Below are 27823 nucleotides of genomic sequence, written 5' to 3' on the forward strand. Positions count from 1 at the left end.
CGCAATCATCCGACTATTAGATGTGACCTCGAGGTTGATCAGGACAAGCCACCATGTCTTGAGTACAGAAGGGCCCTCTGGAGCCCTCTACCTTCACCCTGGACCACCTTCCCCCTCCCCTATCCATCACCTTAGCCCTTCTCCCAGCCCCACTCAACTCCATGATCTCCGTGGCCATGTGAGGAACAGGCTTCCCTGCCCTGGACCCCCACTGGCCCACCCCTCTGGTTCTCCTGGAGAGATGAGCCTGCCTAAGCACCATCAGTTTGGTAGTGGTAGTGGCAGGGTAATGGGCTCCGACAGGGATCTGCAATCCACTGCCTCCTCCATTTCCCTGTCCTCTGTGAAGAAGGCTCCCAAGAAAAGGCGCCTATCCCTGGCTTCTCTTTTTAGATGGCGAGGACGGGAGGCCAAATCAGTTCGCCGAAGGTCTCGAGAGCTGCAAAACCCTGGGCCAGATGGGCTTACAGGAGTGGATGGTATTGAGAGCATCCACTCTGAGATGTGTTATGATAAGACCTCTGCCTTTTTCACTGTGGCTGGGACCGGGGCTCCCTCTGCTGCTTTTGTTGCTGCCTCCACCTCATTTGCCTCGGGACCTTGTGTATCTGCTACCACCCCTTCTCCTTCCAGGCTGAGGAGTAGAGTGGGGATGGAGCTTTTGGAGTGCCCCCTGTGCCTTCTTCACCACTCTAAGGAGCGTTTCCCTGACATCATGACTTGTCATCACCGGTCTTGCATTGACTGTTTACGGCAGTACCTGCGCATTGAAATCTCAGAGTCACGTGTCAACATTAGCTGTCCTGAGTGCTCGGAGCGTTTCAACCCACATGACATCTGCATGATTCTTGGTGACCGGGGACTAATGGAGAAATATGAAGAGTTCATGCTCAGAAGGTGGTTGGTGGCTGACCCTGACTGTCGTTGGTGTCCGGCGCCCGATTGCGGGTAAGATTTATTTTTGGTCAGTTAAGTGACTTGACATGGACCAAGTGATAGGGATAATTGTTATGCCTCTGTTATAATTATTTTTTTGCTTTGCATGTACAACCCCAATTCCAATGAAGTTGGGACGTTGTGTTAAACATAAATAAAAACAGAATACAATGATTTGCAAATCATGTTCAACCTATATTTAATTGAATACACTACAAAGACAAGATATTTAATGTTCAAACTGACAAACTTTATTGTTTTAGCAAATAATCATTAACTTAGAATTTTATGGCTGCAACATTTTCCCAAAAAACCTGCGACAGGGTCATGTTTACCACTGTGTTACATCACCTTTTCTTTTCACAACATTCAATAAACGTTTGGGAACTGAGGACATGAATTGTTGAAGCTTTGTAGGTGGAATTCTTTCCCATTCTTGCTTGGTGTACAGCTTCAGCTGTTCCAACAGTTCGGGGTCTCCGTTGTCGTATTTTAGGCTTCATAATGCGCCACACATTTTCAATGGGAGACAGGTCTGGACTGCAGGCAGGCCAGTCTAGTACCCAACACTCTTTTACTACAAAGCCACGCTGTTGTAACACGTGCAGAATGTGGTTTGGCATTGTCTTGCTGAAATAAGCAGGGGCGTCCATGAAAAAGACGTTGCTTGGATGGCAGCATATGTTTCTCCAAAACCTGTATGTACCTTTCAGCATTAATGGTGCCTTCACAGTAAGTTACCCATGCCATTGACACTAACACGGCACCATACCATAATAGATGCTGGCTTTTGAACTTCGTGTCCATAAGAGTCCGGATGGTTCTTTTCCTCTTTGGCCCGGTGGACACGACGTTCACGTTTGGAACGTGTTGCAGCCATAAAATTCTAAGTTAATGATTATTTGCTAAAAACAATAAAGTTTATCAGTTTGACACACGTTGACACACAATGAAAATTGACACTTTTATACTAAGTCCATGTTAGAGAGTCACTCTATGGAGGTCTAAATAGCCAAAATACAGGACCTTTAAAGGAGTCATACTATGTATTTTCTTCACAATTTAAAACCGTTTCAAGGAATCTTGATAGCATATTGTACAAGAATCAAGAATTATAGAAACTTTTACGCACCCAAGTGCAGAGCATCTTACTAAAGGTTTGCTCATGCAAAAACTGGTGCAAACTTTATTACTCACGCCAAACAGATATGGAAACTGATTTACTAATTGGGCGCACTGAGGATTACAGCTGCCAACCAGGCAATATTGCCGCACGTGTTCTGGCAGTAGTAGATACAAATCGATTAATTTAGCACCTGCAACATGATTTTATCTGAAACGCATTCCAGTGGATGAGTTTGCATGCTGTCCCAAGTTTTAAATGCTATCTTACGCAACATGTGCACATGCATTTAATTGCCACCCTTGGGACAAGTTAATTCAAACAAAATATAGCTTTTATGCGGTTGCTGGCTTCCTCAAAATTATTGGCGCGATAGAGTTCTCTTCTGTAACTCACTGTCTACCTTTTCCACAAACATTTCCAATTACATTATTTCAAACTTTATTTTGTGCTTCCGTTGCTCTCCCAAATTTTCCATGGTGAAAACCATTAGAGCTCCGTAAAGTGTGAAACCATTTTTAAATACTGCGGTCTCCAAGCACTTTTTCGCCTGTTACCAACAGCGCGTTCAATCTAGAGTGCAAAACCAATGCATCCAGATTTTTCAGTGAATACCTGGGTGAAAGTCCTTTGAAGTCCATGGTTGCCTGGTATTACTGGTTTCCTCACTAGAGATGCTTGGGCAGAGCTACCTTCTGTTGCTTCTTGTTTGTGGGTCTTACTGCTTTCGCTTTTGTCTTACGTCACTGAAAAGTGTGCTCTATTGCATTTTTGAAATTTGGCCAACGACTTCACCATTGACGAATACTGTATACATTTTTTTTTTTGCCTTAGGATCTATCAAACACATTTCAATAGCAATACAAATTACAGCCTGCAAAATAATTGAATGGCAAAGACAAAGCATTATAATTCTCATGAGGGAGGGATTCCTTACATTGTTTATGTGGTTTGTATTAGTTTTACACTGCATTTGTACATGCATGTTCATGCAGCATATGGCGCCGGTCTCAAAAGGGTTTCATGCTCCTCCAAGTCAAGTATTTTTCCATTAGTGACCTTCCATATCCCCGCAGCCTGTCTGTGTTTGCTTTGCCTCTTAATATTTTTTCTTCCATCATGTCATTGGGAAATATTCACACAGTACACACATGAAAAAAACAGCCAGCCACTGTGACTACCTTGCTATATAATCTTTTTCAAGGTCTATAAATTCAGTCATGTCACAAATGTGTTCTATTTGTTTTCTGCTAGGTATGCAGTTATTGCCTTTGGTTGTGCGAGCTGCCCCAAAATCACTTGTGGGAGGGAGAGTTGTGGTACCGAGTTCTGTTATCTTTGTAAGCAGCTGTGGCACCCCAACCAAACCTGTGATGCAGCACGACAGCAGAGAGCCCAAAGCCTTCGCCTGAGGACAGTTCGCTCATCATCCCTCAGCTCCAGCCAAGAGAGTGGAGTGACAGGTTGACTGGCTCAATCAACACGCACAAACACGAAAACATACAAAATAATTACTAGCTGAACGGCATCATATTACTACAATAATGTCAGTGTCCCAAACCTAAACCTAGTTTCTTGCACAATTGTCATACAGTGGGAGGTGTGAACCCTCTGGAATGTCTTAAATTTCTGCATAAATTGTTCATAAAATGTGGTCTAATCAGCTAAATCACACAACTAAAGAGTCTGTTTAAACTAATACCACACAAACCATTATATGTTTTCATATTTTTATTGAAAATAGCAAACATTAAACAGGATACGGAGGAAAAAGTACATTTAAGTGAACCCCTAGGTTACAGATTCTCGTAGAGCTAATCAGTCACATGCGAGCCAACCTGGAGTCCAATGAATGAGTCAAGACTGGGGGTGTGACTTTAAGCTGCTCTGGCCACTAGAAAACACACACCAGTTTAGAATTGTCTCTTGTCAAAAAGCATTGCCGGATCTGTACATGTCTCACTCAACAGAGCTCTCAGAAGACCTACGATTAAGACTTTTTGACTTGTATAAAGCTTGAAAAGGTGACTAAAGTATCTCTAAAAGTCTTGGTGTTCATCAGTCCACAGACACATTGTCTATAAGTGGATAAGGTTCAGTACTGTTACTTCTCCTCTAAGGAGTGGCCATCCGACAAAGATGACTGCAAGCACAGCACAGAATGCTAAATGAGGTAAAAAGGAACCCTAGAGTGTCCGCTGAAGACTTAAAGAAATCACTGGCACATGCTGTCTAAAAAAAAAAACAAAAAAAAACATTGCTGTACATTTGAAGTATACGAAAGAGCACTTGGATGTTGCACAGCACAACTGGCAAAATATTCTGTGGACTGATGAAACCAAAGTTGAATTGTTTGGGAGGAACACACAATCCCATGTGTGGAGGAAAAATTACGCAGCACACCAACATCAAAACCTTACCCCAACTGCGAAGCATGGTGCAGGGAGCATCAAGGTATGGGCGTACTTTGTGTTCTCAGGGCTTGGAGAATTGAACCCTATCTCCAATGGAAAAATAAATTTACATCATCAAGAAATTTTGCAAAAGAATTGAAGCTATCTGTCCAGCAGTTGAAGCTCAAAAGAGAATGGATGTTGCAACAGGACAATGATCTAAAACACAGAAGCAAATCTACAGCAGAATGGCTTCAGAAGAAGAAAATACGTATTCTGGAGTGGCCCCGTAAAGGTCCTGACCTCAACGCGATTAAGATGCTGTGGCATGACCTTAAGGGAGCTTTTCACACCAGACATCCCAGGAATCTTGCTGAACTCCAACATTTTTCCATTCATCCATCTATCTTCTTCCACTTATCCGAGGTCAGGTCGGGGGAGGCAGCAGCTTAATCAGGGAAGCCCAGACTTCCCTCTCCCTAGCCACCTCATCCGGCTCCTCTCGATGCAGAAGAGCAGTGGCTCGACTCTGAGCTCCTCCCGGATGACGAGCTTCTCCCCCGATCTCTAAGGGAGTGCCCGGACACCTTGCAGAGGAAACTAATTTCGGCTGCTTGTAGCCACGATCTTGTTCTCGGTCACGACCCACAGCTCATGACCATAGATGAGGGTAGGAACGTAGATGAACCTAGTAGATAGAGCGCTTTGCCTTTTGGCTTTGCTCTTTCTTGACCACGACAGACCGATACAGAGTCTGCATTACTGCAGACGCTGCACCGATCCGCCCGTTGATCTCGCGCCATTCTTCACTCACTTGTGAACAAGACCCCCAAATACGCCAGCACTTGGGGCAGGATCTCTTACCCGACCCGGAGAGGGCATTACACCCTTTCTAGGACCATAGCCTCAGATTTGAAGGTGCTGATTTTCATCCCAACCGCTTCACACTAGCCTGCAAACCGCTCCAGTGAGAGTTGAAGGTCATGACTTGATGAAGCCATCAGAACCACATAATATGCAAAAAGCAGAAACGCAATGCTGAGGCCACCAAACCGGACCCCCTCACCAACTCAAGTGCACCTAGAAATTCTGACCATAAAGGTAATGAACATGAATCGATGACAAAGGGCAGCCTTGGCGGAGTTCAACCTTCACTGGAAACGTATTTGACTTATTGCTAGCGGTGGAGCCCAAACTCTGATACCGGTCATACAGGGACCAAACAGACCTTATTCGGGGGTCCGGTAGCCCATATTCATGGAGCACCCTTCCACAGTACTCCCAGAGGGGCACGGTCGAACGACTTCTCCAAGTCCACACTCACTCCCATGCCCCCTCGAGGACACTTCTGAGGGTGCAGAGCTGGTCCACTGTTCCACGGCCAGGACGAAAACCACACTGCTCCTCCTGAATCTGAGAATCAACTTCCAGGCGGACCCTCCTCTCCAAACCCACTGAATAGACCTTACCGGGGAAGCTGAGGACTGTGATCCCCTTGTAGTTGGAACCCCGGTCCGCCTTCTTAGATATGGAGCACACCACACTGGTCTGCCAATCCAGATGCACTGTCCCCGATATCCACGCGATGTTGCAGAGGCGTGTCAACCAGGACAGCCCTACAACATCCAGAGCCTTTAGGAACTCATCCACCCCTGCGACCCTGCCACCGAGGAGCTTTTTAACCACCTCGGTGACCTCAAACCCGCAGATAGGAGAGCCCACCTCAGAGCCCCCAGTCACTGGTTCCTCATGGGAAGGCGTGTCGGTAGAATGGAGGAGGTCTTCAAAGTATTTGGCCCACCAACTCAGAATGTCCTTAGTTGAGGTCAGCATCGCTCCATCCCCACTATACACAGTGTTGATGGTGCACTGCTCCCCCCTCCCGAGACGCCGGATGGCGGACCTAGAATTTCCTCGACGCTGTCTGGAAGTCCTTCTCCATGGCCTCACTGAACTCCTCCCAGGTCCGGGTTTTTGCCTTAGCACTCCACAAAAGCCATAATCCGCTTGGCTAGCCAGTACCCATCAGCTGCCTCTAGAGTCTTACAGGCCAAAAAGGCCCGATAGGACTCCTCCTTAATCTTGACGGCATCCATTACCGCTGGTGTCGACCATTGCAGGACTGCCGCCACGGCAGGCACTGACCACCTTACGGGCACAGCTTTGATCTGCGGCCTCAACGATGGAGGCACGGAACATGGTTCACTCAGACTCAATGTCCCCCTTCGCCCCCGGGACGTGGGCGAAGTTTTGCCGGAGGTGGGAGTTGAAACTCCTAACGGGAGTCCCCCAGACATTCCCAGCAGTCCCACACAATGGGTTCGGATCTGCCAAATTGGACCGGCATCATCCCCACCATCCGAGCCAACACACTACGAGGTGGTGATCAGGTGGTAGCTTCGCCCCTCTTCAACTGAGTGTCCAAAACATGCGACCACAATTCCAATGACACTACCACAAAGCCACTCATCGAACTGAGCCTAGGGTGTCCTGGTGCAAACTGCACATATGGACCCCTTGGTGTTCGTTATGGACAATCTGTGACATGCACAGAAGTCCATTAACGGAACACTTCTCGGGTTCTGATCAGAGGGGAGCGGGAGGGGGCGTTCTTTCCAATCACGCCTTTCCAGGTCTCACTGTCATTGCTCACATGAAAGGTGAAGTCCGCTAGAAGAGCGAGGTAGTCCCCAGCACCCCCTCCAAGGCCTCCAAGAAGGGTGAGTACTCTGAGCTGCTGTTTGGTGCATGAGCGCAGACAACCGTCAGGACCAGACTACCCTCTCGTCCACCGGGGTGAACCCCAGTGTACCCGGAAGCAATAAGTTTACCCACACCTGCTCTGCGCCTCTCACCATGGGCAACTCCAATGTGGAAAAGAGTCCAACCCCTCTCAGGAGGACTGGTACCAGAGCCCACGCCGTGTGTGGAGGTGACCCTGACTATATCCAGTCTGAATTTCTCGACCTCGGACACCAGCTCAGGCTCTTTCCCTGTCAGAGAGGTGATGTTCCACGTCCCTAGAGCCAGTTTCTGTCGGCCTGGATCAGACCGCTAAGGTCTCAGACTTAGGCCGCCGACCAGCTCACATTACAACCGACCCCTTTGGCCTCTCCCACAGGTGGTGAGCCATTGGGAAGGGGGACCCACGTTGTCTTTTTGGGCTGTAGCAGGACCCCATGGGTGCAGGCCCAGCTACCAGGCGCTCGCCATCATGCCCCATGTCCGGGCCTGGCTCCGCAGGGGGGACCCGGTGACCCGCGTCTGGGCGAGGGAAAACTAGGTCTAATATTTGTATTCATCATAAGGGGTCTTTGAGCGTGCTTTGTCTGGTCCTTCACCTAGAACCTCTTTGCCAAGGGTGACACTGTCAGGGCCACAAAGCCCCAGACAACTTAGCTCCTAGGATCATTGGGACACACAATCCCCTCCACCAAGATAAGGTGACTGCTCCAGGAGGGATGCAACAGTTTTGTGAATAGGAATTGTCATAAATTCATCCTGATTGTTGTGCACATCTGATCTGCAACTACAGGAAACCTCCCACTGTACACTGTAACTATAAAGGTCGGCCTCCATCCGTTCTGGGATGCTGGTCGACTCTTGGGAGATTTGCTTGCAAGACATCACGCATTTTCAGGTTTTGACTTTTAAGACATTTGGTCCATTGGCGGCACGGTGGACAACTGGTTAGAGCGTCGGCCTCACAGTTCTGAGGACCTGGGTTCAATCCCCGGCCCCGCCTGTGTGGAGTTTGCATGTTCTCCCCGTGCCTGCGTGGGTTTTCTCTGGGCATCCCGATGATTGCTGGGTTAGGCTCCAGCACGACCGCGACCCTAGTGAGGAGAAGCGGCTCAAAAAATGGATGGATGGATGGATGGCTGGATGGATTAAGTAAACCTTATTTTGATTGTTGTTATGATTTTCTGTCATTGGACAAAAATGTTCTGATCATTTTAATTTTCTCGTTCTGTCCTTCCCACAGCTGATGTCATCAAGCCATGCCCACGCTGTGCTGCTTATATCATCAAAATGAATGATGGCAGCTGTAACCACATGACCTGTGCTGTCTGCGGCTGTGAGTTCTGCTGGCTTTGTATGAAAGAGATCTCAGACTTGCATTACTTGAGGTTAGTAACTGCTTGCTAAAGACCAAAGATACAAGTTTTTATTAATGAAAAAGGTAGAGCTGCGTAATATTATGATATATATCGTAGTGCGATTATAAAAAGTCGACCATACAATACACTGTAACCTGTTGTGTTTACACAGTAGTTATTTTGATGTGTGGGGTATTGGGTTAGCTCTGTTGCTACAATAATTGTAGCGTCTGAGATGGTAGCGCAATAGTCACCTTTCAATTACGTCATCTTTGTCCCACGCTTGACTAATCAAGTTACGCTCAATCCAACTGTTACACGATTGTAATTAGTTGAATTATGCATGTGTTGATTAGTTATTTCTGGAGAGTTAGGTGCCGATATTACGTGCTAAAGAGTGGACTGCTATGTTATGCTGGTAATGTGTGAGCTGAGTTCTATAAATGAAATATATACATTTAGTGTGCATGTGCACCAATAGATGGAGAGTGATTTTAGATGCCCTACACCTAGGATGCTATGCTAACATTTCATAAACAATGACTGAAGATTGCAACTGTAGTATTGCTATTGCTTTGCAGTAGCATTTTTTACATCACCTGGAAATACTTGTTTATGGCACTTCCAGAGGAGCATGGATGTAAACAGCATGCCAGATGTGGGGAGCTTAGTAGAGAACAAAGTGGATTGCAGTTCAAAGATTTGTTCCGAAAAGAGGGAACAGTAATACCATGGTTTGGTTTTAAAACATTGGTACAGTATTCTTCCAAAACATGTCATCAACAAGTCGTTACTCATATCTGTTCTACCAGTTCAGACACAAAATGAAGACTTGTACAGATACAGCGCAAACCTACGACAAAGCGCTACCATTACATCAAAACTGCAAAGTGATGAAAAGGAAAAAAAAAAAAAAACAGTACAAGGCACAGTACTTTAACAGAACATAATTACATGTCACATTGTGTCAAGCTCGCAAGAGTTGGCCATCTTGTCTTCCTACTGTATCTCTCAATTTGTGAAACGTTAACCAAAACGTAAAAAAAGCAACACTATAATTAGTTATTTTAAGAGGTTGCACTGCACGTCAAAACAAGTTGGAAAAACATTCCTAAAGCTAATCCCTTGAACCTGTTTATTTTGCTGATTAAATGGTAGGCATATTTGGTTTACTTGAAGCACTTTATTGTTGTATTTAATTTATTTTGTTGCTCTTTATTGCAGTCCTTTTAAAGCTGGTTGTACTACTAGATATTTTGAGAACTAATTTCTCGTGTATAATGCAAATTTTTTTCCCCAAAAATATATATTTTTTTAACCTGTCCTGTTCAGCTGCATGGCTATGGAGAATGGTGGATCTGTATGCCTTGTGTGCCGGGACAGTTTTACTTTGCAACAGGGGAGTTTGAAATACTCCCTCTACTTATTTAATTTTTTTTTAAAATTATTATTCTGATGTTTATTGAAATTGCAGCCGGACAGAAAAGGCTTTTAGGGGACAGACAGAGGGACAGAAAGGACAAGGGGAATACGGGTGCGAACCACAGCAGAACAATAAAAACGGTCTAAATATTTGACCAGAAGTAACGTTACAACAGTCAAATCACAGTCTTATGTTTGGATGGGTGTGGGGGGGACACCCGGTGAGGACATGCAACAACTAACCAATACGACAAGACGAGAGAAGGACAGAAAAGGACAGGACAGGATATGGGAAATGAGCAAGGCAGTGGTACTGATGAGTGATGCGGTGGTATGCTTTTATAGTGTCTAAACACCTGTAAGAACCTGCTAGTTGAAATCTTGTGTATATGTGTAACCTGTGTTATTGTTAGTTGCCTCAGCATAAGCAATTCAAGCCTATAGCGTGTCTGTGGAACTTATTAGTCAATGAACACCATATCACATGCATGGGGGGCCAAGCCAGCGAGCCCATCTCGTGGCAGGACCCAGCCAGGGGGACGCCACCGTGTCGAGTAATGAAGGGGGCGTGTACGCGAGGTGTGTATCGAGGCTTGGTTAAACTCATAGAGATACACCAAACATACTGAAATTGTTTATTCATGTATAATTTTGATTGTAGTTTACAGCAAATGACAACTCCAAATTCACCATCTCTAGAAACTAGAACATAATGTAACAAACTATTATGAAACAATGGAATTTATTTTTTTCTTAGAATTTAGGCAGAAATTTGCCCTCTGAAAAGTATTTTCCCAAGTGTTTAATGACTCTTTTTGTATGAGTACTGAAATCAATTGAGTTTTCTACCATATTAAATATTTTTTTAGATGTGCCGGTATATGGTTACTATCATTTTGGAAACAGTTACGCACATAGAATACATTCAAACAATATTTTATGATTTCATGTTGACACAGTATTTGGGCAAACACTTTTTTTTGTCATTCATCGTCATTTCCAAATGCCACAACCACCACCATATTGCAATGCATAACATACTATGTGGCCTAAGATACAGTTGCGTGTGATTATACACTTGGCCAGCAGGTGGTGTCGTGTGCACACGACGCATCAAGAAATGGACCTTTACTCGAACCAATGGCCGAAGCATCACGATGCTTCATGAAGCTTCATCTCGCCATCACTACTGGAAATTATTTACTCCTGAATGTTTAATACTGTAGCTATGGTGCACTCTAAGAGTTCAGTTTTGATACTACGGCTTTAAGGTGGGAGGCTTACCCCTCCCACGAGAGCGTTGACACTAGCTGACTTGTACGCTGTAATGAAAACTAGATTCCTTTCTGGTTCCAGAATAATAAGAATAATTTAAAAAGTTAACACGCAACAACAAGATGCAGAAGAGGGGATAAACACACATAAGGTCTATTAATGTTCACATTATTAACTATCTAGGGACCAACTGACAAAAACATCATTTTAACAACTATTTACAACAACGCTAGGCATCCTGGGAAATACGCCGAGGCTGCTTGGTCACGTCTTCATTAAAACATGGCGCCTTGCTATCAGCGTATTTAACAGCAGTGTCATCGTATATAGTTGTTAAAATGCTGTTTTATGTCAGTTAGTCCCCTAATCCGCTAAATTGTTAATAATGTGAATGTTATTAGACCTTATGTGTGTTTATCCCCCCTCTGCATCTAGTTGTTGAGTGTTTACTATTTTTTATTACTATTCTGGAACCAGAAGTGTATTTATCATCCCGACAGATGACGTAACGAGCATAGATCATTCTTCACTTGAGACTGTGTGAGTCCTGAGATGCATGGATCATGGAAACAATGAGTGACAATGATACAAACAATGATACTGTTTGTACAATATTTTTGTGTTATCCATTGCTCTTGCTCTCTCTCAATACATTGTGTTTAGGCCTGCCACAATAGCAAATTTTTTAGAAAAATTTATTTTCCCTAAAACTTTGAAGATAAATGATAGTATCAGTTTTTTTATTTTTTTTTAAATGCCACTACTATAATGATATTAGAGCATAACAAAGAATTGTACACGTCATACAAATACAGTTGTTTGCATCTACGAAGCCAAAGTCGTTCCGCCAGTGTCTTGCTGTGTCGCGAGTGGAGCGACGGGTGTTGCCACAACAATGAAAATGTAGGGAATCCGGGAAAAAAATGTCTCTTGTCCATTGTATTTATGAAACAATAACACACCCTACTCTTCTTCTGATTGCCAAGACAGGACTCTTACTTTTAGTGGATAATGATTTGCTGAAGCACTTCAGCAACACACACACACACACAAGGCTCACATTTTTTTTTTCTTCTTTGAGGAGCAGTTTTGCAAATCATTTATATATTAGAATATATAAAAAGGTTTGGATGTGCATAGTACATAGAAGACCTCGATTTCTGGCATCAACTTCCTGGGTGCGCATTTTATTCGAGGGCATATTATACACAAGAAATTGCGGTAGTATTTGTGGACTGGATATTTGTCTTATTTTGACTTTTTTCATTTTTTTCTAAATAAAATATCCATCTATCCAGTTTCTGTACCACTTATCCTCACTAGGGTTGTGGGCATGCTGGGGCCTATCTCAGCTGAGTCTGGGTGAGAGGGCACACATAGACAAACAATCATTCACACTCGCATTCACACCTATGGGCAATTTAGAGTCTTCAATTAACCTGGAGAAAACCCACACAGGCATGGGGAGAACATGCGAACTCTGCACAGGCAAGGCCGGATTTGAACCCGGGTTCTCAGAACTGTGAGGCAGATGTGCTAACCAGTCGCTCGCCGTGCCGCCAATATAAAATATGTGTTCAAAAATAAATGGGGGTGCGAGTGGAATTGTTACCCTTTTTCCTTGGTGTCTTTTGGTTCTTTAGAAAAGCTTTGCGACAAAGACAGCCAATGGGGGTGGCCATCAGGTTGGCTGAGTTTCAGTCTAGCGTGCCCGCAGCCACCCCAGGCCACCCTCTGGCTCCGCCCGTGGGTGCGTACACTTCTGCAACTACATTATCTCTGTTTATTTTGACTTCCCCTTTCCAAAAGATGTTTTTTTTCAAATGGACTTTCATATATTATTGGCCACATTAGGTGGAAAAGTTCATTTTACAACTCTACTTTAGCATAACGACGGCTGTTTCTAGTATTTGACCTCAAATGAACAACCAAAAGAAATGCATTTTCAGTTTGATAAAATATAAGTAAAATGTCACAATTTCATCAAAATTAAAGAAATGAATACCATTTTTTGGTCCATGTTGAATTTCCAAGTACTGTTTTTATACTAAATAATAGCTAAGACCCATCTGTTTCTTAATGACAGGGAAAGAGTAAACTTTTTTCCCCCTCCCCATCTACCGTTTTCCCAGTCCGTCAGGCTGTACCTTTTGGGGGAAGAAGCCATGGAGCAGAAAGAAGAAGATTCTTTGGCAATTGGGAACACTTGTTGGTGCCCCTCTTGGCATTGCACTGATCGCCGGCATAGCTATCCCTGCAATGGTTATTGGCATCCCTGTATATGTGGGAAGAAAGGTGAGATTGTAAAAACTCATATTACATAATTATGAATACGTTACAATTTCCCTGTTAATTTGCCTCTACAGCACAGGTGTCAAACTCAAGGCCCGGAGGCCAGACTTGGCCCGCCACATACTGTAACTTTATGTGGCTGCTAAAGCAAATCAAGTGCATTAATTGCTGTTTCTTGCAAAAATCTGGACTAAAATTGCAAATTGACTTCACTTTTAATAATGTTGAATTATTGCAAGTGTTAACCCTTTTTTTTTTTTAAATCAATTGAACAATAGCTGAACACACAATGGTCCTTTAATTCTTATTTCAAAATTTGCTATCCATCAGTGTTACACCGCTATATCACGGTTTCATCGTTTGTGCCCCCCCACCCCCATGCTATAGCGCAGATTTGTGTGTGCAACGTGTTTGTGTTTGTCGTCCACGTCCTTGCTATATAGTGGAATGCTGTAATTGTTTTTATGGGTTTTTACTACAGCTCAGACTCAGTCTAAATCCCCAATTATGAACTATTTATAGCCTCCTGTTTATAGCCAATTATTAACTATTTATAGCCACATTTTGGCTGGCGCATTTTAGCAACTCCTCTGGAAAAAAGAGGTTACTTAAAACGCCTCTTTTTAGTTTAAAATGGTTTACTTTAATCAGAATCTCACGCCGCATCATGGCTGTGGTCGGTTTTGCGCCGTCTTTGTGCCGTAAAATCTGTAAATCCACACTGTCTGGCAACATTCTGCTTCTACTACGCCAGCTAGTTCGCGGTAGCTGGCTAGCTCTCGTCAATCATCTGCCACAATGTCTTGGATGAATCTTGCGTAACGTTTTCCAATTCATCTACCGAAGTCGTCATGTCTGTCTGTCATGAACATCCGTGTAGCTCCTCACGGCATAGCACACCTTGTTCCGCCGTTAACGTTTCGGATTGATCGAGAACTAGTCTACATGAGACCACATGGACAACGTGAACCGTTGCTACAACTGCGCATATGTGCATGAGCAGTAATTCAAAATGGTGGCAGACGTAAACAAAAGCATTGTAGCTCTTGTCAGAATAAAATATGTACTTTGATTCGTTTTCATTTTAATTAAAAAATTATCATTTGGGGTTTGTTTTTTCAAGCCAACTAACGAGTGAATCTAAATTGGCACTCATTCGTAAACCAATGTACTGTAAAACCCTTGTGTGTGGGAAAGCTGCAGATGCACTTGTCAGTTGGTTTTTGAATGCTGCGAAACAGTGGTGAGGCTTAAGACCACCCAAAACTTGCCTTAGCCCACCCAATGAATTTGTCCTCATTTATTTTGAAATATTTTTTTTCGTTTTTTATTTTTATTTTTTGACTTTCTCCAGAAAAAGTGTGGTGATAGCACATGCTTTGGCATTGACGAAAAAGCAAACCACGTGAAAATTGGTGGAGAAATGAGCAAGTTATGACTTAATTTCAATGTCCATGGATTGCCTTTGAAGGGAACATTGACCTTCACAACATGGCCGCCACGTAGGCACGTCGGATAGCCGGGCTGCTACAGCACGCTGGCGTATAGTCTTTATGTCTATGGTCAGAACCGCGACACACACTTCCAGCTGTGTTAACGCTAATGACCAGGTAATGCTTGATTTACAACCCTGACAGAATCTATGACATGACTGTTGACCACACAACAATGCCCCTTCATGAATTGCTATACAAACCATCTTCTAAATTGAATACAGTGGACAACTTCTTATTCACGCTTCCACCGGTGCAAATTAACCTATCTGCAAATATTTTGTGGGGGAATCTATTCAAGTTTTTTGGACAAGTCAGTTTTATTTCATGGCACAATACTGTCCAAATACTGTGTGTTTGAAATACTTTAAGCCTTTCCCCAATTGTTTGGGTAGAGCATAGTTTGTGGTATATTTATGGTTTAAACTATTAATATAGACAATTCTAATAATTCTTTTTGGGTGACCCCGCACATTCGCTGCTGTTCATTATTTGTGGTCCCTATTGCCTCCCCCCACCCTCTTTCCTGGACTTGTGGACTCAAGATGGACGAGTTACCTTGGAAGAGCCTTTCAGCTTTAAACTGTTAACTAGTCTTCTGTGTTATGTCATGTTCATAGACTTGTTCTATTTAATTGTCAGTCCCGTCATAGTAGCCAGGCTCTTCTGAGTTTTCCTCCTCTCTTTGCCAAGTACCCATTACCCAGCCTTTTATTGGTTGTGAAAATGGACTACGTTCAAGAATGACCACATAACTAAGTTTACATACTGTAAATATCCTCTACTCTCATCATTCAGTCCTGGTTTCGTTACTTGCAGCGCCCAGATCTGTTTATGTACACAGTATTCTCATATTGCATTCTCTCTGAGAAATTGATGAGGTCTCTTAATTTCCCCCAGATTCACAATCGTTATGAAGGTAAAGATATCGCCAAATACAAGAGGAATCTCGTGATTGCAGGTGGCGTGACACTGTCTGTCATTGTGTCTCCTGTGGTTGCAGCATTCACTGTTGGTCAGTTTCTTGCATTTTGTTCAATAAATGAGTCATGCCATTCCTTGTTTGACTTTGGTAGGTTCAGTAATTTTTTAAGAAAAAACAAACAAACTTGTTTTCGAGATCCAACAGATCTCTCATCTATTGCTTAATCGTGGGAGAAGATAAAGGAAATTTAAAAAGATGATTTTGAAAACCACAACGGAGGCCTAGCTTGCTGATGCAGTCTAATACTGTTCTGTGTGTGTCTTTCTCCGTTGTTGTTTTTCAGGCATTGGAGTTCCCATTATGCTTGCATATGTGTATGGTGTGGTGCCCATCTCGTTGTGCCGGAGTGGCGGCTGTGGTGTCTCTACAGGCAATGGAAAAGGTGTTCGGATAGAATTTGATGATGAGAATGACATGAATGTCGCCACTGGGACAGTAGCCACTGGTAAGCCCTTTGCCTGCCCACCACTGACGGACAACTCCAACTGTCTTGCTAACCAAAAACTAACGAACACTAGTTGTATCCTGGGCCCTCATTTATCAAAGAGTGTCTAGAACAGGTTCTAAATTGAATACGACTGAAATTTAGTATGTGTATGTACAAAAAAAAAGCTGGATTTATCAAATACGTGGGCACCTGTCGCAGACACACCAGTCAGTAATGTGTGTTGATAAATCCCACCTGTTCTAAACTGGGGCTGGGTGATAATGTAAAAAGTAATGTTCACGATTATTTTGATTGATATTGAAATCACAAATAGTACAACCCCAATTCCAATGAAGTCAAGACATTGTCTTCAACATAAATAAATACAGAATACAATTATTTGCAAATCATGTTCAACCTATATTTAATTGAATACACTACAAAGACAAGATATTTAATGTTCCAACTGATAAACGTTGTTTTTGGCAAATAATCATTAACTTAGAATTTTATGGCTGAAACACATTCTAAAAAAGCTGGGACAGGTGGCAAAAAAGACTGAGAAAGTTGAGGAATGCTCATCAAACACCTGTTTGGAACATCCCACAGGTGAACAGCCTAATTGGGAACAGGTGAGTGCCATGAGTGGGTAGAAAAGGAGCAAGGTTCACCTCTTTGTGAACAAGTGTGTGAGAAAATAGTCAGGTAACAGTTAAAGGACAATGTTCCTCGACGGACAATTGCAAGGAATTTAGGGATTTCATCATCTACGGTTCATATCATCATCAAAAGATTCAGAGAATCTGGAGAAATGACTGCATGTAAGTGGCAAGGCCGAAAACCAACATTGAATGCCCGTGACCTTCGATCCCTCAGGCGGCACTGCATCAAAAACTGACATCAATGTGTAAAGGATATCACCACACGGGCTCAGGAACACTTCAGAAAACCAATGTCAGTAAGTGCAGTTCGGCGCTACATCCATAAGTGCAACTTGAAACTCTACTATGCAAAGCAAAAGCCATTTATCAACAACACCCAGAAACGCTCCCGGCTTCTCTGGACCTGAGCTCATCTACGATGGACTGATGCAAAGTGGAAAAGTGTTCTGTGGTCCGACGAGTCCACATTTCAAACTGTTTTTTGGAAATTGTGGACTTCGTGTCCTCCGGGCCAAAGAGGAAAAGAACCATCCGGACTGTTATGGACGCAAAGTTCAAAAGCCAGCATCTGTGATGGTATGGGGCTGTGTTAGTGCCAATGGCATGGGTAACTTACACATCTGTGAAGGCACCATTAATGCTGAAAGGTACATACAGGTTTTGGAGAAACATATGCTGCCATCCAAGCAGCGTCTTTTTCATGGACGCCCCTGCTCATTTCAGCAAGACAATGCCAAACCACATTCTGCACGTGTTAAAACAGGGTGGCTGCGTAGTAAAAGAGTGCGGGTACTAGACTGGCCTGCCTGCAATCCAGACTTGTCTCCCATTTAAAATGTGTGCCGCATTATGTAGCGTAAAATATGACAACGGAGAGTATGTGGGATCTTACTATCATTGTGAAGCAGAATTCATCAAGCGTTGGATTGTTGGCCCACTAATAGGGAATGTGAGCTGAAAGGGGATAGCTAGAATTAGAATTCGATCACAGGTGGGATTTACCTTCAAATAACGAATATTTATACAGCTGCGGCTGAAACTTGTTCGCTTAAAACCCGGAAGTACCATGTTGCCGTTCAGCTGAGTTGAGTGGGTTGGTACCAACAAGGTGGTCAGGTGCTTGAATGTTAATTGACGAAACTATGTCACAATGACGCCGATTTCAAATCCACCCCATTTTGCAAGCCCTATGCCGTTTATTGCCTGTTGCATTTAATTGACAAACTGCATAGATGTCAAACTTAAACCATGTCACAGACTCATTTTGATCTATGTTATGCATAAAAGCTGTATAAAAAATATTGGATTTTGATGGCATGGGACCTTTAATTGAACTAATTTCCTTACCATGATCCAAGTACAAATTCATCCATCCATCCATCCATTTTCTACCGCTTATCCGAGGTTGGGTCGCGGGGGCAGTAGCTTTAGCATGGACGCCTAGACTTCCCTCTCCCCAGCCACTTCATCCAGCTCTTCCGGGGGGATCCCGAGCTGTTCCCAGGCCAGCAGAAGGATGTAGTCTCTCCAGCGTGTCCTGGGTCGTCCCCGGGGTCTCCTCCCGATGGGACATCCGAATCAGATGACCCAGCCACCTAATCTGGCTCCTCTCGATGTGGAGGAGCAGCGGCTCTACTCTGAGATCCTCCCGGATGACCGAGCTTCTCACCCTATCTCTAAAAGAGAGCCCGGACACCCTGCGGAGGAAACTCATTTCGGCCGCTTGTATCCGGGATCTTGTTCTTTCGGTCACGACCCACAGCTCGTGACCATAGGTGAGGGTAGGAACGTAGATCGACCGGTAAATCGAGAGCTTCGCCTTTCGGCTTAGCTCCTTCTTTATCACAATGGATCAATACAAAGTCCACATCACTGGAAACGCTGCACTGATCCGCCTGTCGATCTCCCTTTCCATTCTTCCCTCACTCGTGAATAAGACCCAAAGATACTTTACCTCCTCCACTTGGGGCAGGATCTCATCCCTGACCTGGATAGGGCACGCCACCCTTTTCTGACTGAGGTCCCGCTTTTTGAAAAAGGGGGACCACCACCCCAGTCTGCCAATCCAGAGGCACTGTCCCCGATGTCCACGCGATTTTGCAGAGGCGTGTGAACCAGGACAGCCCTACAACATCCAGAGCCTTGAGGAACTCCGGGCGAATCTCATCCACCCCGGGGCCTTGCCACCGAGGAGCTTTTTAACCACCTCGGTGACCTCAACCCCAGAGATAGGAGAGCCCGCCTCAGAGAACCCAGACTCTGCTCCCTCATGGGAAGGCTTGTCGGTGGAATTGAGGAGGTCTTCGGAGTATTCTCCCCACTGGCTCACAACGTCCCGAGTCGAGATCAGCAGCGCCCCATCCCCACTATACACAGTGTTGATGTTCACTGCTTGCCCCTCCGGAGACGCCGGATGGTGGACCACAATTTCCTCAAAGCCGTCCGGAAGTCTTTCTCCATGGCCTCACCGAACTCCTCCCATGCCTGAGTTTTTGGTTCAGCGACCACCAAAGCTGCATTCTGCTTGGCCAGCCGGTACCCATCAGCTGCCTCAGGAGTCCCACCTGCCAAAAAGGCCTGCTAGGACTCCTCCTTCAACTTGACAGCATACCTCACCTTTGGTGTCCACCAACGGGTTCGGGGAATGCCGCCACGACAGGCACCAACCACCTTACGGCCACAGCTCCGGTCGGCCACCTCAGCAATGGAGGCACGGAACATGGTCCACTCGGACTCGATGTCCTCCGCGTCCCCCGGAACATGAGCAAAGTTCTGTCGGAGGTGGGAGTTGAAACTCCTTCTGACAGGGGATTACACCAGACGTTCCCAGCAGACCCTCACAATACGTTTGGGCCTGCCACGTCGGACCGGCATCTTCCCCCACCATCGGAGCCAACTCACCACCAGGTGGTGATCAGTTGACAGCTCCGTCCCTCTCTTCACCCGAGTGTCTTAGACATGCGGCCGTAAGTCCGATGACACGACCACAAAGTCGATCATCGAACTGCGACCTAGGGTGTCCTGGTGCCAAGTGCACGTGTGGACACCCTTATGCTTGAACATGGTGTTCGTTATGGACAATCCGTGATGAGCACAGAAGTCCAATAACAGAACACCGCTCGGTTTCTGATCGGGAGGGCCGTTCCTCCCAATCACGCCCTTCCAGGTCTCGCTGTCATTGCCCACGTGAGCATTGAAGTTCCCCAGCAGAACGATGGAGTCCCCAGCGGGAGCAGTCTCCAGGGTGGGTACCAAAAAGGGTGGGTACTCTGAACTTCTGTTTGGTGCATAGGCACAAACAACAGTCAGGACCCGTCCCCCCACCCGAAGGGGGACGGAGGCTACCCTCTCGTCCACCGGGGTGAACCCCAACGTACAGGCGCCGAGCCGGGGAGAAATAAGTATTCCCACACCTGCTCGGCGCCTCTCACCGTGGGCAACTCCAGAGTGGAAGAGAGTCCAACCCCTCTCGAGAGGACTGGTACCAGAGCCCAAGCTGTGCGTGGAGGCGAGTCCGACTATATGTAGTCGGAACTTCTCGATCTCACACACCAGCTCAGGCTCCTTCCCTGCCAGAGAGGTGACATTCCAAGTCCCTAGAGCCAGCTTCTGTAGCCGGGGATTGGATCGCCAAGGTTCCCGCCTTCGGCCACCGCCCAGCTCGCACTGCACCCGACCCCTATGGCCCCTCCCACCGGTGGTGAGTCCAAGGGAAGGGGGACCCACGTTACCCTTTCGGGCTGTGCCCGGCCGGGCCCCATGGGTGCAGGCCCGGCCACCAGGTGCTCGCCTTCGAGCACCACCTCCAGGCCTAGCTCCAGAAGGGGGCCCCGGTGACCCGCGTCCGGGCAAGGGAAACCTGAGTCCAATTTTTGTCGTCGTCATGCTTTGTCTGGTCCCTCACCTAGGACCTGTTTGCCATGGGTGACCCTGACAGGGGCATAAAGCCCCAGACAACTTACCTCCTAGGATCATTGGGACACACAAACCCCTCCACCCCGATAAGGTGACGGCTCAAGGAGGAGCAAGTACAAATTCATGAACATTTGTCCAGATCTGAATTTATAATTTGAATGCATTGTGGTCATTTATCAGTTTGAGTTTTTTTTAATACCTGATATACACATTTTAAAATAACTTTGATTGTATCGTTTTTAGATTCAACATTTGTGATAGACACGAGAAACAATCCCAGTGTCAGTGAAGGCAGTGTTGCTGGTCTGACGGGCAGTTTTAGCGCCAGTGGTAGCCAAATGGACAGACTTGGGGCCCTCAGGGACAATCTGAGTGAGACAGCATCCACCACAGCCCTTGCTGGAGCCAGCATCACTGGCAGCCTCTCTGGCAGCGCCATGGTTCACTACCTAAGCAGGTACAGAGGCGGTGACACATACTGTTTGATGTTGATGTTAGTGTCTTTTCAAAACAACTCTCTAACACAATGACAGGTTGGAAGTCCAAGCTGATGTGCAAAAGGACCATTGCAGTCTCAGCGGTGAATCTGGTACTGTCAGCCTCGGAACAATTGGCGACAATACAAGCACTAAAGCGATGGCTGGATCCATTCTTAATGCTTACATTCCCCTTGACAGGTAAGAAACATGAATATGTTGTTTTTTCATTTCTTTGTTTTGTAGAACGTCTCGTCAGACATTAAAATTATTTTAAATCTTTGCAGTCCTTTGTGAAAGTCATAGCCAACCACTAATAGTTTGTTGCACAATTTTAAACAATTCCTAGGTCTCTTAATGGTGTTTCATGCTTTTGTCAAAATACCCCAAGCCATAAATCACACACTATAGGTGTGTGGGTGCTGATTTTTTACTTTTCTGAGGGGTCTTCGAGGCCCCTGTAATACAACCCCAATTTCAATGAAGTTGGGACATTGTGTTAAACATAGATAAAAATAGAATACAATGATTTGCAAATCATGTTCAACCTATATTTAATTGAACAAACTACAAAGACAAGATATTTAATGTTCAAACTGATAAACCTTGTTTTGAGCAAATAATCATTAACTTAGAATTTTATGGCTGCAACACCTTACAAAAAAACTGGGACAGGTGGCAAAAAAGACTGAGAAAGTTGAGGAATGCTCATCAAGAACCTGTTTGGAACATCCCATAGGTGAACAGGGTAATTGGGAACAGGTGGATGCCATGATTGGGTATAAAAGGAGCTTCCCTGAATTGCTCAGTCATTCAGAAGCAAAGATGGGGCGAGTGAGAAAATAGGCGAACAGTTTAAGGACAATGTTCCTCAAGGTACAATTGCAAGGAATTTAGGATTTTCATCATCTACGGTCCATAATTTCATCAAAAGGTTCAGAGAATCTGGAGAAATCACTGCATGTAAGCGGCAAGCTCGAAAAACAACATTGAATGCCCGTGACCTTCGATCCCTCAGGCGGCACTGCATCAAAAACCGACATCAATGTATAAAGGATATCACCACATGGGCTCAGGAACACTTCAGAAAACCAATGTCAGTAAGTACAGTTCGGCGCGACATCCGTAAGTGCAACTTGAAACTCTACTATGCAAAGCAAAAGCCATTTATGAACAACACCCAGAAACGCCACCGGGTTCTCTGGGCCCGAGCTCATCTAAGATGGACTGATGCAAAGTGGAAAAGTGTTCTGTGGTCCGACAAGTCTACATTTCAAATTGTTTTTGGAAATTGTGGACGTCGTGTCCTCCGGGCCAAAGAGGAAAAGAACCATCCGGACTGTTATGGACGCAAAGTTCAAAAGCCAGCATCTGTGATGGTACGGGGCTGTGATAGTGCCAATGGCATGGGTAACTTACACATCTGTGAAGGCACCATTATTGCTGAAAGGTACGTACAGGTTTTGGAGAAGCATATGCTGTCATCCAAGCAACGTCTTTTTCATGGACGCGGGTACTAGACTGGCCTGCCTGCAGTCTAGACCTGTCTCCCATTGAAAATGTGTGGCGCATTATGAAGCGTAAACTACGACAACAGAGACCCCGGACTGTTGAACAGCTGAAGATGTACATCAAGCAAGAATGGGAAAGAATTCCACCTACAAAGCTTCAACAATTAGTGTCCTCAGTTCCCAAATGTTTATTCAATGTTAAAAGAAAAGGTGATGTTAACACAGTGGTAAACATGACCCTGTCCCAGCTTTTTGGGAACGTGTTGCAGCCACAAATTTCAAAGTTGCTAAAAACAATGAAGTTTATCAGTTTGAACATTAAATATCTTTGTAGTGTATTCAATAAAATTTTTACCAGGATACATGTGCTCACAGAAACAGTGGTTTAATTTTACCACGAAATGCTTATTGGTAGTATTATCCCTGCTTATTCAATAATTTTGGGGTGTTTGATTTTTTTTAAAATTATTATTATTTTATTTCTTTCAACACAGTTACAGTGGGTACGGAAAGTATTCAGACCCCCTTAAATTTGTCACTCTTTTATATTGTAGCCCTTTGCTAAAATCATTTATTTTTTTCCACATTAATGTACACACAGAACCCCATATTGACAGAAAAAAAAACGGAATGGTTGAAATTTTTGCAGATTTATTCAAAAAGAAAAGCAAATATCACACAGCCATAAGTATTCAGTGCCTTTGCTAAGTATTTAGTAGACGCACCCTTTTGAGTTAATAGAGCCATGAGTCTTTTTGGGAATGATGCAGTTTTTCACACCTTGATTTGGGGATCATCTGCCATTCCTCCTTGCAGATCCTCGACAGTTCTGTCAGGTTGGATGGTGAAGGTTGGTGGGCAGCCATTTTCCGGTCTTTCCAGAGATGCTCAATTGGGTTTGAGAGTCACGGAGTTGTTCTGAAACCACTCCTTCAGTATTTTAGCTGTGCGCTTTGGGTCATTGTCTTTTTTGAAGGCGAACCTTCGGGCCAGTCTGAGGTTCTGAGCACTCTGGAGAAGGTTTACGTCCAGGATATCACTGTACTTGGCTGCATTCATCTTTTCTTCGATTGCAACCAGTCTCCCTGTCACTGCAGCTGAAAAACGCACCCACAGCATGATGCTGCCACCACCATGCTTCACTGCTGGGACTGTATTGGACAGGTGATGAGCAGTGCCTGCTTTTCTCCACACATACCGTTAAGAATTAAGGCCAAAAAGTTCTACCTTGGTCTCATCAGACTAGAGAATCTTATTTCTCACCATCTTGTAGTCCTTCAGGTGTTTTTAGGAAACTCCATGTGGGCTTTCATGTGTCTTGCACTCAGGAGAGGCTTCCGTCGGGCCACTCTGCCATAAAGCCCCGACTGGTGGAGGGCTGCAGTGATGGTTGACTTTCTAGAACTTTCGCCCATCTCCCGACTACATCTGTGGAGCTCAGCCACAGTGAACTTTGGGTTCTTCTTAACCTCTCTCGCCAAGGTTCTTCTCCCCCAATTGCTCAGTTTGGCCGGACGGCCAGCTCTCGGAAGGGTTCTGATCGTCCCAAATGTCTTCCATTTCAGGATTATGGAGGCCACTGTGATCTTAGGAACCTTAAGTGCAGCAGATTTTTTTTCTTTGTAACCTTGGCCAGATCTGTGCCTTACCACAATTCTGTCTCTGAGCTCCTCAGGCAGTTCATTTGACCTTATGATTCTCATTTGCTCTGACATGGAGTGTGAGCTGTAAGGTCCTATACAGACAGGTGTGTGGCTTTCCTAATCAAGTCCAATCAGTGTAATCAAACACAGTTGGACTCCAATGAAGGTGTAGAACCATCTGAAGGATGATTAGAAGAAATGGACAACACCCGAGTTAAATATATGAGTGTCACAGCAAAGGGTCTGAATACTTAGGCCTGTGATATTTCAGTTTTTGTTTTTTAATAAATCAGCAAAAATTTCAACAATTGTTTTTTTTCTGTAAATATGGGGTGCTGTGTGTACATTGATGAGGAAAAAAATGAACTTTAAATTATTTTAACAAATGGCTGCAATATAACAAAGAGTGAAAATTTAAGTGTCTGAAAACTTTCCGTACCCACAGTATAATTAATGGATGTCAATCATGTTCTGTTCATGGTATGTCTCAGTCCCTATCCCCCTCGAATAGTGGGGGTCCACTGTCTATATTGTCTTTTAAAATAATACTTAACTATATTTATAATTTCATATGTAGCTGTGGGTAGAAAGCAACGTGTGTATGTAGTCTTGGTCATTGAAATCCGTTGGTGCAGTCAGTGAATGGTGCGACTGATCAATGGCTAGCCTCTCAAAATATCCCCTTTCTCTTTATTATTGTCTGTTTCCTCTTTTTGATGGCAACCGCTTCTTCCTTGACCATCCTGCCATGTCTTTGTGGTTTAAAAAAAAAAAAAAAAGTACTATACAGTTTATTGTGTGCGGAGCCTCAAAACTCGAAACAGAGTCACAGCTTTTCCGTTGTGGTGCATCGCTCGATGTGCGGTACTCAGACAGCTTTGTGTGCAGGGAAGAGTCGACGACTGTAATGTTTTTGTGATCGTAGACTTGATTCTTTCGGCCGTGTCACTCGATGTGCGACCCGCCTAAGTACATTTTAGGAATAACAGTTCCAAGAGGACGTTCGCACTTCCTGGTGCTTTGGTCTTAAGAAAACAATAAGAAATACAATAATAAAAATAGCTTAGATTTATATACAGTAGCGTCTTTCACAGGACCTAAACAATAGAAATACCTGTTTGGGGGGGGGGGAAATCTGTTTAATGATCAACACCTGTCCTCCTTGAGCTTCTTGTCTGTCCTCATTTCATTCCTTAGAGACGGGAACAGTATGGAAGTTCAGGTGGACGTTGAATCCAAACCTGCCAAACTACGAAACCACAGCGGCAGCATGGACGACAGCAGCCACATGGGCCGCTGCGGGTGGACCTGCCCCTCTAACGACTGTGGGACCTCGGAAGGCCGAGGAACATACACCAAGTGCCCGTCATCGACCATCTCAGGAGGCAAAAAGTGCAAAGGCAAACTGCACAAGAAGGGAGACAGAGGCACAAAGATCAACGATATGAGGGAGGACATGGGTGCTCAGCTTTTGGAGCAGCATAGCACCACCTCCTTGGAGTTTGACTCTCCTTCTCTGAGCGGCAGCCTGCCCTCCGTTTCAGACTCCCACTCCAGCCACTTCTCCGAGTTCAGCTGCTCAGATCTGGAGTGCATGAAAACGTCATGTAGCCACTGCTCCGGCGGAGGCGACTCCCACACGCGCTTCGCCACCGTCAGCCCCTTACCCGAGGTGGAGAACGACCGGCCGGAGACCTGCCCCCTTTCACGGACCACATCCAAGGCTCCCCGGTCGCCTACCTCCTCCCCGGCTCACGTTGCAGAGCTATCCGCTCTCAGCCTCATCACAGAGGAAAATGTCACTTTGGTGTGCCCAGCTGACCGGGACTGTCAGAAATACACTGCACAGCTAATAAAAGAAACCAACAGTAATCCGCACCTACCACAACATAGCACTCAAACCCAGCACAAGAACCCATGTATACAGACTGGCATATGAAATATCTACCACAAGTGCTTCATACAGTAGACACTCAGTTTTGTCCATCATCAGTCTTATCAAAAGTGTAGTTCATGGAAAAAAACAAAAACCTTTGACTATAAGGAGCCTTGCATGTCAACTGGCTGCAAATTGCTTTGTGATCATTGGTGGAAGGAGGTAGACCATTTATTTTGGTCTGTGGAGGTTTGAGATGAAACCACTGTGCCAGTTTGGATAACATTTGTAGTCAGTGTGTGAGGTGGTGGTGCTTGGAGTTTTTCAGGTTTCTCTGGAGGCCGTGGTTGAGAAGAAATGGAGTCAGTTTTATTTGGATTGATAAAATTCCATGGAGAAGTGTTTTGGATTGTTTGGTCCTGCCTCACTCAGTAAGAAGGGAGTGTTTTAACACCCCCCCCCCCCCCCCCCCCCGACTCATGGTGCCTTTAAAAGCAGTTTGTGTTCTCTGAGTGTGTCTTGCGCGCTCTCTCCACTGTGTCTTAAGAACCCCAGATAATGACCCATTCGATACTGCAGAACGTAATAACCAACATACTGAGGCACGGGAAACATGGTAAATGAAGACGTGGCAATTGCCTCCCAAAGACAGCACTCAGGCTCTTGTTAATCTAACATCTTTGACTTCTCACCAGTAAGACTCACGTTGGTGCAGGATTTTTTTATTTTAATTTTTTTTTTTTTTTTTTTTTACAGCATTGTACTGCATATTGCGATTTCATAAACACTTTTATCCGAAGACACACAGCGGCCGTTTTCCTGTAATATTGTTGATCTGCAAGGTTCGGCGACATACTGCATACTGAGCTGTCTTCAGTGTTAATTTTCCTTCACAGTTGTGTTGCATATCAGTGTTGCTACACAGACTTGGGGTAAAATGGTATTTCTTACACAGCCGTTTCAGCTGTGCTTCTGCTCAGTGGCTGTGTCATTTAGGTGGATGCAGTCGACATTGTTTTGACCCAGGTCTGTTACTGAATGAACACTTTTTCGTTCTGTTGGATAAAGCTATGTGCCACCTTTTTTTCTGTTTATCACAAATACTGGCCCTGACTTCACACTCGTGCCAGATAAGAGTTGTGGAGCGTATTCGATTAGTCATTTGCTTTATTACGTGTGTAAATGCATAGAATAAAAAAATAAAAAATACGTTTGGTTCTACTCCTTTCAGAGTAATTGTGCTCTTCCAAAATTCATTTTCAAAACTGCTTTCAAACCCTTTCGAAAGGCAAAC

General features: G+C 44.8%; 1 protein-coding gene across 1 annotated transcript; it reads left to right on the top strand.

Annotated features, from left to right (window-relative positions):
• On the top strand, positions 1-27745 carry rnf19a (ring finger protein 19A, RBR E3 ubiquitin protein ligase). The gene is made up of 9 exons (XM_061673716.1): positions 1-948; positions 3314-3522; positions 8438-8582; positions 13382-13544; positions 15935-16049; positions 16303-16464; positions 21267-21480; positions 21557-21700; positions 25851-27745. The coding sequence occupies exons 1-9, from the start codon at positions 242-244 to the stop codon at positions 26590-26592; spliced, it is 2601 nt and encodes an 866-aa protein (XP_061529700.1). The 5' UTR covers positions 1-241; the 3' UTR covers positions 26593-27745.
• Positions 27746-27823: the final 78 nt, after the last annotated feature.

Source organism: Phycodurus eques, chromosome 4 (assembly GCF_024500275.1).
Source record: "Phycodurus eques isolate BA_2022a chromosome 4, UOR_Pequ_1.1, whole genome shotgun sequence".
In the NCBI taxonomy this organism is placed as follows: Eukaryota; Metazoa; Chordata; class Actinopteri; order Syngnathiformes; family Syngnathidae; genus Phycodurus; species Phycodurus eques.

What these genes read in the sequence shown, in the direction of transcription:
- rnf19a (XM_061673716.1), top strand. Translation starts at nt 242, where the DNA reads ATGAGCCTGCCTAAGCACCATCAGTTTGGTAGTGGTAGTGGCAGGGTA. An exon ending in CTGTATATGTGGGAAGAAAG is followed by an intron (nt 13,545 to 15,934) that starts GTGAGATTGTAA and finishes AATTTCCCCCAG; the next exon opens with ATTCACAATCGTTATGAAGG. An exon ending in GGTTGCAGCATTCACTGTTG is followed by an intron (nt 16,050 to 16,302) that starts GTCAGTTTCTTG and finishes GTTGTTTTTCAG; the next exon opens with GCATTGGAGTTCCCATTATG.